Below are 10,345 nucleotides of genomic sequence, written 5' to 3'. Positions count from 1 at the left end.
TCTCTCTCTCCCCTCCCCTCTCTCTCTCCCCTCCTTCCCTTCCTTCCTCCCTCCTCCCCTCCCCTCCTGCCTCCCCCTCTTTCCCCTCCCCCTCCCCTCCCTCCTTCCCCTCCCCTCCCTCCCCTCCTTCCCTTCCTCCCTCTCTCCCCTCCTTCCCTTCCTCCCTCTCTCCCCTCCTTTCCTTCCTCCCTCTCGCCCCCTCCCCTCCCTCTCTCCCTCCCTTTCCTCTCTCTCCCCCCTCCTCTCCCTCTCTCTCCCCCCTCCCCTCCCTCTCTCTCCCCCTCCCCTCCCTCTCTCTCTCCCCCTCCCCTCCTTTTCTCTCCCCCTCCCCTCCCTCTCTTTCCCCCTCCCCTCCCTCTCTCCCCCCCTTTCCTCTCTCTCCCCCTCCCCTCCCTCTCTCTCCCCTCCCCTCCCTCTCTCTCCCCCTCCCCTCCCTCTCTCTCCCCCTCCCCTCCCTCTCTCTCCCCCTCCCCTCCCCTCCCTCTCTCCCCCTCCCCTCCCTCTCTCTCTCCCCCTTCCCTCCCTCTCTCTCTCCCCCTCCCCTCCTTTTCTCTCCCCCTCCCCTCCCTCTCTTTCCCCCTCCCCTCCCTCTCTCTCTCCCCCTCCCCTCCTTTTCTCTCCCCCTCCCCTCCCTCTCTTTCCCCCTCCCCTCCCTCTCTGTCTCCCCCTCCCCTCCTTTTCTCTCCCCCTCCCCTCCCTCTCTCCCCCCCTCACCTCCCTCTCTCTCCCCTCCACTCCCTCTCTCTCCCCCTCTCCTCCCTCTCTCTCCCCCTCCCCTCCCTCTCTCTCCCCTCCCTCCCCTCTCTCTCTCTCCCCCTCCTCTCCCTCTCTCTCCCCCTCCCCTCCCCTCCCTCTCCTCCCTCTCGCTACCCCTCCCCTCCCTCTCTCTCCCCCTCCCCTCCCTCTCTCTCCTCCTCCCTCCCCTCCCCTCCCTCTCCCCTCCCTCCTCTCCTCCCTCTCCCCTCCCCTCCCTCTCTCTCCCTCTCCCTCTCTGCTCCCCTTCCTCTCCCCTCCCCTCCCTCTCCCCTCCCCTCCCTCTCTCCTCTCCTCCCCTCTCTCCCCTCCCCTCTCTCCCCTCCCCTCTCTCCCCTCCCCTCCCCTCTCTCCCCTCCCCTCCCCTCTCTCCCCTCCCCTCCCCTCTCTCCCCTCCCCTCTCTCTCTCCCTCCTTCTGTCTCCCTCCTTCTCTCTCTCTATCTGTATATTTTCGATGCACAGCCACATCTCTTTAAGTTCATTTTAATGCAAAGATACATTGTCGTTTGAAAACATGATATCAAACTCAGGGGTGAGTTCCATGAGGAAGCAGTTTGCTTTCGCTCGCCAAGCCAGTCGTTCCGTATCAAACGCTTTGCAAGCCGCTCGCATAACTGTTCGACAAGAGATTGAGATGCTTCGTGATGTCACTCGTCGCAAAAATGGCCGCCATCGGCGGATTCAACACCATACTTCCACTCCAACCAAATAAATCTTACCCCTGTTATAATTATACATACCGGAACTCATAATATTATTTAAACTTGCATTTTATACGTTAATTGTTATTTCGACTTTTTGTACTCATTCTTCAAGATCTACAAACATGCATAACAGCATATGCAAAGTGCATTAGGTGCACATATAAGCTTGGTAGGGCGATTCTCCTTCTGACTCCCCATTTATTTATCTTTTTCTCTTCCTCCTACTCTGCAGCCGCTGCTAACACAATTAATTCATTCGGGGGAGTTGTCACAAGAGGATCGAGTAGAACTGAAAATGGCGACCAAGAGAGCATTTACCTCGAGCACCACAATAGCATTGGGTGCAGAAGCAGAGCACTCCGAGCCCTTTAAATCAAACAAGCCGCTTGTTAACAGAACACACCTTAATGATGCGAAACGTGCCGCTAAAATCAAAATGTGCGATCCACATCAGGTGGTTCACCTCGCACCTTGCAGCGTGCTAGTGACGTCATGCGAATGTAAACGCGGTACCAGTATGGGTAGAGTGATGTTAGTTACATGGCATACTCCCACACAACTGCACAGTTCATGTAATAATGGCTAATAAATAAACAAGAAGACGTCATGCGGAGCACGATACTTGCAAAATCCGCTCCCACCCCCAAGAAAAAAAATTCCATTGATACAGCAAATTGTCCATTTCATCGAGATTAAAATTGACAATCTTGATCAAAGCTCTAGTCAACAGGAAGAAAAGTGACGATTTTTCAGATGAAAAATGATGATTTTGGAAGGTTGACCTTGAGTTGACCTTTGACCTTTTGACCTCAAAAATAGTTCGTTTCCATATTTAGTGACTTAATGTGCAAGTACTCTTCAAATTTCAAGTCAATCAGATGAAAATTGAGGATTTTAGAAATGTGGCCCATGTTGACCTTTTGGCCTAGGTTGACCTCAAATATGCTTGGTGGTTGAATTCAGTGACCAGATATGGAAGTCCTCTTCACATTTCAAGTCAATTGGATGAAAATTGAGGATTTTAGAAATTTGGCCTATGTTGACCTTTTGGCCTATGTTGACCTCAAGTATACTTGGTGGTTGAATTCAGTGACTAGATATGCAAGTCCTCTTCAAATTTCAAGTAAATTGGATGAAAATTGAGGATATTAAAAATTTGGCCTATGTTGACCTCAAAAATAGATGGTGGTTGAATTCAGTGACCATATAAACAAATCCTCTTAGAAGTTCAAGTCAATAAAATGAAAATTGGTGATTTTAGAAATTTGGCCTATGTTGACCTTTTGGCCTGTGTATACCTAAAATATAATACGTGGTTGAATTCAGTGACCAGATATGCAAGTCCTCTTCAAATTTCAAGTCAATTGGATGAAAATTGAGGATTTTAGAAATTTGGCCTATGTTGACCTTTTGGCCTATGTTGACATTTTGGCATATGTTGACCTCAAGAATACTTGGTGGTTGAATTCAGTGACCAGATATGCAAGTCCTCTTCAAATTTCAAGTCAATTGGATGAAAATTGAGGATTTTAGAAATTTGGCCTATGTTGACCTTTTGGCCTATGTTGACCTTTTGGCATATGTTGACCTCAAGAATACTTGGTGGTTGAGTTCAGTGACCAGATATGCAAGTCCTCTTCAAATTTCAAGTCAATTGGATGAAAATTGAGGATTTTAGAAATTTAGCCTAAGTTGGTGACCTTTGGCCTATGTTGACCTTTTGACGTATTGACCCCAAAAACAATAGGCTTCTTGATTTTGACCAACTCTACCATTTGGTGAAGTTTCGTGAAGATCTCTTGAAAATTGTGACCTATAGGCCGGTGACAAACAAACAGACAAACAGACAAACAGACAGACAGAACCACAAACACAACCGACCAATATACTTGATAAATATTCGATTTTGCAAGTAATAACACCTCACCCAACATCTGCGGTCTGTCGTCGACCTTGTTTCGCAATTCACTTGTTTAAATTCCTTACCTGTGTCGTTTCGTGTTTAATTTGGCTCCTTTAATCATTCGGCATTGCTAATGCACATTGAAGGTTGACGGGGTGTGTATCACAATCATTATATCCCAGTGAGGCTGTGGTCCCATTTCTTGCATATGTTCTTTCGTCTCGTAATTGTTCGGCCTTTCAAAACGAAGATTTGTCGCATAAATGGTAAAACAGAGGGTCTATAGTTAACTCTAAGTCGTTAGACGATGGTGTTATTGAGAATGTTTTTGCGTTAGTGAGAGTGAGAGATGCCATTTGGCCGCCATTGAAATTGCTCATGGCAAGCTTAGTTCGTTATGATGATTCCGAGAGTGGCGATTCTGAAGAGGATGCCGTCGAGGTAATCAATGGAGTTTTCTTTATGGATCATGATGATTACATAAGCCACGTTTGTATGTTTGTTTAAAGCCTAAATGGAAGTCTTTTAGTTTTAACATCATTGATTGTAAGTTGCGGCCTACACTTAGGATAGAACGGATATGTATACAATTTATTTATCACAGTGTGCTGTTGCTCGTTGTGTTATATAGGACATGTGAGAGGGGGAGATTGGAGGCGGGGGAATGTTATACTTATAGTTATACAGGACATGTGAGAGGAGGAGATTGGGGCATGTTATAGAGGACATGTGACTGTGAGAGGAGGAGATTGGAGGCGGGGGCATGTTATATAGGACATGTGAGAGGGGGAGATTGGAGGCGGGGGCATATTATACAGGACATGAGAGGAGGAGATTGGAGGTGGGGGCATGTTATATAGGACATGTGAGAGGTGGAGATTGGAGGCAGGGGCATGTTATATATGACATGTGAGAGGAGGAGACTGGAAGTGGAGGTGGGGGCATGTTATATAGGACATGTGAGAGGGGGAGATTGGAGGCGGGGGCATGTTATATAGGACATGTGAGGGGAGATTGGAGGCGGGGGTATGTTACATAGGACATGTGAGAGGCGGAGATTGGAGGTGGGGGCATGTTATATAGGACATGTGAGAGGGGGAGATTGGAGGCAGGGGCATGTTACATAGGACATGTGAGAGGCGGAGATTGGAGGTGGGGGCATGTTATATAGGACATGTGAGGGGGAGATTGGAGGCGGGGGCATGTTACATAGGACATATGAGAGGGGGAGATTGGAGGCAGGGGCATGTTATATAGGACATGTGAGAGGAAGAGATTGGAGGTGGGGGAATGTTATGTAGGACATGAGAGGAGGAGATTGGTGGTGGGGGCATGTTGTATAGGACATGTGAGATTGGAGGCAGGGGCATGTTATGCAGGACATGTGAGAGGAGGGAGATTGGAGGTGGGGGAATGTTTTGTAGGACATGTGAGAGGAGGACATTGGAGGTGGGGGCATGTTATATAGGACATGTGAGATTAGAGGCAGGGGCATGTTATATAGGACATGTGAGAGGGGTAGATTGGAGGCGGGGGCATCTTATATAGGACATGTGAGAGGAGGAGATTGGAGGCGGGGGCATGTTATATAGGACATGTGAGAGGAGGAGATTGGAGGTGGGGGCATGTTATATATATGACATGTGAGAGGAGGAGATTGGAGGCGGGGCATGTTATGTAGGACAAGTGAGATTGGAGGTGGGGGCATGTTATATCGGGCATGTGAGGAGGGGAGATTGGAGGTGGGGGAATGTTATGTCGGACATGTGAGATTGGAGGTGGGGCATGTTATATAGGGCATGTGAGAGGGGGAGATTGGAGGTGGGGGCGTGTTATGTCAGACAAGTGATATTGGAGGTGGGGCATGTTATATAGGACATGTGAGAGGGGGAGATTGGAGGCGGGGGCATGTTATATAGGACATGTGAGAGGGGAGATTGGAGGCGGGGGCATGTTATAGAGGACATGTGAGAGGGGAGATTGGAGGCGGGGGCATATTATACAGGACATGAGAGGAGGAGATTGGAGGTGGGGGCATGTTATATAGGACATGTGAGAGGTGGAGATTGGAGGCAGGGGCATGTTATATATGACATGTGAGAGGAGGAGACTGGAGGTGGGGGCATGTTATATAGGACATGTGAGAGGGGTAGATTGGAGGCGGGGGCATCTTATATAGGACATGTGAGAGGAGGAGATTGGAGGCGGGGGCATGTTATATAGGACATGTGAGAGGAGGAGATTGGAGGTGGGGGCATGTTATATATATATGACATGTGAGAGGAGGAGATTGGAGGCGGGGCATGTTATGTAGGACAAGTGAGAGGAGGAGATTGGAGGTGGGGGCATGTTATATCGGGCATGTGAGGAGGGGAGATTGGAGGTGGGGGAATGTTATGTCGGACATGTGAGATTGGAGGTGGGGCATGTTATATAGGGCATGTGAGAGGGGGAGATTGGAGGTGGGGGCGTGTTATGTCGGACAAGTGATATTGGAAGCGGGGGCATGTTATATAGGACATGTGAGATTGGAGGTGGGGGCATGTTACATAGGACATGTGAGATTGGATGCGGGGGCATGTTATATAGGACATGTGAGATTGGAGGTGGGGGAATGTTATAGAGGACATGTGAGATTGGAGGCAGGGGCATGTTATATAGGACATGTGAGAGGAGGAGATTGGAAGCGGGGGCATGTTACATAGGGCATGTGAGAGGGGGAGATTGGAGGCGGAGGTGTGTTATATAGGACATGTGAGAGGACGAGATTGGAGGCGGGGGCATGTTATGTAGGACAGGTGAGATTGGAGGCGGGGGCATGTTATGTAGGACATGTGAGGAGGGGAGATTGGAGGTGGGGGAATGTTACGTAGGACATGAGATTGGAGGTGGGGCATGTTATATTGGGCATGTGAGAGGCGGAGATTGGAGGTGGGGGCATGTTATATAGGACATGTGAGAGAGGGATATTGGAGGTGGGGGAATGTTATATAGGACATGTGAGAGAGGGATATTGGAGGTGGGGGAATGTTATATAGGACATGTGAGAGAGGGATATTGGAGGTGGGGGAATGTATATAGGACATGTGAGAGGGGGAGATTGGAGGCGGGGGCATGTTATATAGGACATGTGAGGAGGGGAGATTGGAGGTGGGGGAATGTTACGTAGGACATGTGAGAGAGGGATATTGGAGGTGGGGGAATGTTATATAGGACATGTGAGAGGGGGAGATTGGTGGTGGGGGCATGTTATATAGGACATGTGAGGAGGGGAGATTGGAGGTGGGGGAATGTTACGTAGGACATGTGAGAGAGGGATATTGGAGGTGGGGGAATGTTATATAGGACATGTGAGAGGGGGAGATTGGTGGTGGGGGCATGTTCTATAGGACATGTGAGATTGGAGGTGGGGGCATGTCATATAGGACATGTGAGAGGGGGAGATTGGAGGTGGGGGCATGTTATATCGGACATGTGAGAGAGGGATATTGAAGGTGGGGGCATGTTATATAGGACACGTGATAGGAGAGATTGGAGGCGGAGGCATGTTATATTGGACATGTGAGAAGCGGAGATTGGAGGCTCGGGCATGTGATATTATTTTAAAAAATCTACATGAGTAGTCGCTCCTGCAGTGAAAAATTTGTGTTAATCGGACAAGCGGTTGTAGAAAAAATGAATTCAAGTGAGAAAAAAAACCTGAAAAACAGCAGCGGAAGAATAATAACGAACGAAAGGTTCATTCTAAACATTACATGCGCTGTATACACGCAAGTTAAAGAACCAAAATGAAGGAAAAGAAGAAATTTTATACGCATCTTGTTTGGAAATCGTGTCGACGACGTTTCACCAAAGAGGCCACCTTATTACCTACATCACCGCATGGACGCTGCCATTGTTTCGATTGCATTGTGTGTCTCTTCGCCAAAATAAAAGGATAAACATTTTTCATCACTATATCTTTTGTACGCTAGAAACCAATGAAGACAACTAGGATAACAAACCGGAGATAGAAATGTGTTTGTGTTTAACGCACCGATAATGGCAATGACACCACAAACTATTCCTTTAGGTTGTGCAGATTTTTCATTTATTTAGTGTTTTCTCTGGTTCTTAGTTCGTATCTACAATTTGCCTGTTTCATATTAATATGCGATAATAACTAAAACAGCACTCGGTAGAGCGCATACCCCCGCCAGGCTGAACAGTTTGTTTTGTATCCCACTAACAGGTCGGATCTGGATTCGGACATGAATCAAAATCTAATCGGCTTGTTCTTGTCATCTCCCCAACTCATGCACCAAGTTTTACAATAAGTCATCCACAACTTTTTTAGATATTGTGATATATATATATATATATATATATATATATATATATATATATATATATATATATATATATATATATATATATATATACGTATATATATATATATATATATATATACATACATATACATATACATATATACATATATATATATATACATACATACATACATATATATATATACATACATACATACATACATACATACATACATACATACACACACACAGTTCTTGGCACTATCACTCGATGGTGAAGAATCACTTTAAAAAAATTTACAATTCTCGTATCTGGATCCGGATCTTCACCAAAATCCAATCGATTTGTCCTTGTCACATACCCTTTATCCTCCTTAGTTCAACAGATGTTGATCTTCCCTTTGTATTGTATCTCTCTGCCTGTATTGCTTGAAAAGATTTAACATGTCCCTTGACATTTGTTGGAAGACAAAATGTATCCCTTTTTCTTTTTTGAAATGTTTCTTGTTAAATCCTGTGTTTTTGCCCATCAAACAGAAGGTTTTTGTTTGTTTACTGTTTCCAGACGAGTTTTTCTCAAGCTGCCTTGTCATCACCATCCTCTTCTTGCCGTAACAAGGCACGGGTTTCTGCATCCCGTTCAGTTTCCCGCTCTCCCTCACGTTCTCATGGCCACAGTATGTATCACTTCTTCTTTTTCTTCATTCCACTTTTATTTTCTTCCTGCGCATTGTTTTTACTTTTCTGGTGGTATTTAGTTTTGCAACTGCTTGATAGGATTTGCAAACAGGCTTTGGAATAGACATAGCTGCATGACGCGATGCGACACGACATGATACGCACACACGAGCACACTACATGTAGATCATCGTTCTTGGTGCAAGATAGATACTCCATCCTCACTGGTACAAGAGAGATTTTCACAAGTGCACAGGAGTCGTCAGGTCCACAAAGATCCTCTTGGTCACTTTTAATCACTGTTGTTGCACTAAAAATAACTACATTTGAAGACTTTGAGGTGGTGTCGTCGAATCCATGTACATACATAGACCCGACACACCTACAACCTCTGCCAGGCCACTCCACACACAATAAAACACGTTGTGGAAGTCTCAGCAGTACTGGCTCCATGAAGGTAAGAGCACACCACCTTAGATGTGAGGAAACTCAGGGTCGCTCCCAGGAGATTGAACGGCTGTGTCTGTGCCATGGGCAGAACTGACTGGGGCTAATCAACAGTGACAACAACTACATTCAAAGTTAGATATGTTGAGTTTATTAAACTTCTCGGTGGTGTGACACGTCTTTCATACAGGTTCTTTGAAGAGTCACTTATCTGATGGAAAGTCCAACAACCGTTAATGTTGAGCACTGCCTTTAAATCTGTGTGGTTCCGCTGACAAAGCTGGCATAACTATAACAAGCTTGTATACAGACAACCCTATGCACTCTTGTCTGGGTCCCTCTCTAATCAGAGTCGGCTGTGTGTGTGTAGTGCGTAGTGCGTAGTGCGTAGTGCATTCAGAAGCGTCGTTACTGAGGAACGTGCTTATTTTAGCTGAGGATAATGACTGTACCTGAGTTGCTGTGTTGTCATCATTTACACCAATCATAATGCAAACAATTATTTTGCACAAATTTATTTGTTGTGTTTGTGATATTACATTTTTATAAGCAATTTAGGTTGCAGATTTAGGTTGAATGTTTTTTTTTTCCAAGAAAAAACTCCTCAGCACATACTTAGGGGAGGGTTTGGTGCAGACTGGAAGTTTGGGACGATTACACCTCACCACCACGTAATTCAAAACACCTCACCACCAAGTAATTCAAAACACCTCACCACCAAGTAATTTAAAACACCCCACAGCCATAAAACACGTAATAAAAACACGTAATAAAAACACCTCACCATCACGAAATTAAAAACACCTCACAGCCATAAAAACGTAATAAAAACACCTCACAGCCACGAAATTAAAAACACCTCACCACCACGTCATTTAAAAACACCTCACCACCAAGTAATTCAAAACACCTCATCACCACGTCATTCAAAACACCTCATCACCACATAATTAAAAACACTTCACCACCACGTAATTCAAAACACCTCACCACCAAGTAATTCAAAACACCTCACAGCCATAAAACACGTAATAAAAACACATAATAAAAACACCTCACCATCACGGAATTAAAAACACCTCACAGCCATAAAACACGTAATAAAAACACCTCACCACCACGTCATTTAAAAACACCTCACCACCAAGTAATTCAAAACACCATCACCACGTAATTCAAAACACCTCATCACCACATCATTAAAAACACCTCACCACCATGTAATTATAAATACCTCACCACCACGTAATTCAAAACACCTCACCACCATGTGATTTATAAACACCTCACCACCATGTGATTTAAAAACACCTCACCACCATGTGTTTTAAAAACACCTCACCACCACATAATTCAAAATACCTCACCACCACGTAATTCAAAACACACCACTATGTGATTTAAAAACACTTCACAACCACATCATTTAAAAACACCTCACCACCACATAATTCAAAATACCTCACCACCACGTGATTCAAAACCACCACAACGTTATTAAAAACACTTCACAACCACGGAAACAAAAGTTTGAGGGAGTCGTTAAGTG

At 45.5% G+C, this 10,345-nt stretch overlaps 1 protein-coding gene across 10 annotated transcripts in view; it reads left to right on the top strand.

Moving 5' to 3' along the window:
- Positions 1-3,672: 3,672 nt before the first annotated feature.
- LOC137412902 (uncharacterized) overlaps positions 3,673-10,345 on the top strand; it is a 68,862-nt gene continuing 62,189 nt past the window's right edge. For 6 of the 10 annotated variants that reach the window (XM_078780714.1, XM_068098237.2, XM_078780715.1 and 3 more), the window contains exons 1-2: positions 3,673-3,802; positions 8,237-8,348. In XM_078780714.1, coding sequence (XP_078636840.1) covers positions 3,740-3,802; positions 8,237-8,348 — 175 coding nt within the window. In that variant the 5' untranslated portion in view covers positions 3,673-3,739. The remainder of the gene's footprint in view (positions 3,803-8,236; positions 8,349-10,345) is intronic. The other 4 variants (XM_078780719.1, XM_078780718.1, XM_078780717.1 and 1 more) reach the window with 1 other exon arrangement.

This window comes from Myxine glutinosa, chromosome 6 (assembly GCF_964187855.1).
Source record: "Myxine glutinosa chromosome 6, kmMyxGlut1.1, whole genome shotgun sequence".
Lineage (NCBI taxonomy): Eukaryota > Metazoa > Chordata > Myxini > Myxiniformes > Myxinidae > Myxine > Myxine glutinosa.
The sequence above is the reverse complement of the archived record's forward strand: the minus strand, read 5'-3'. Positions and strand labels throughout refer to the sequence as shown.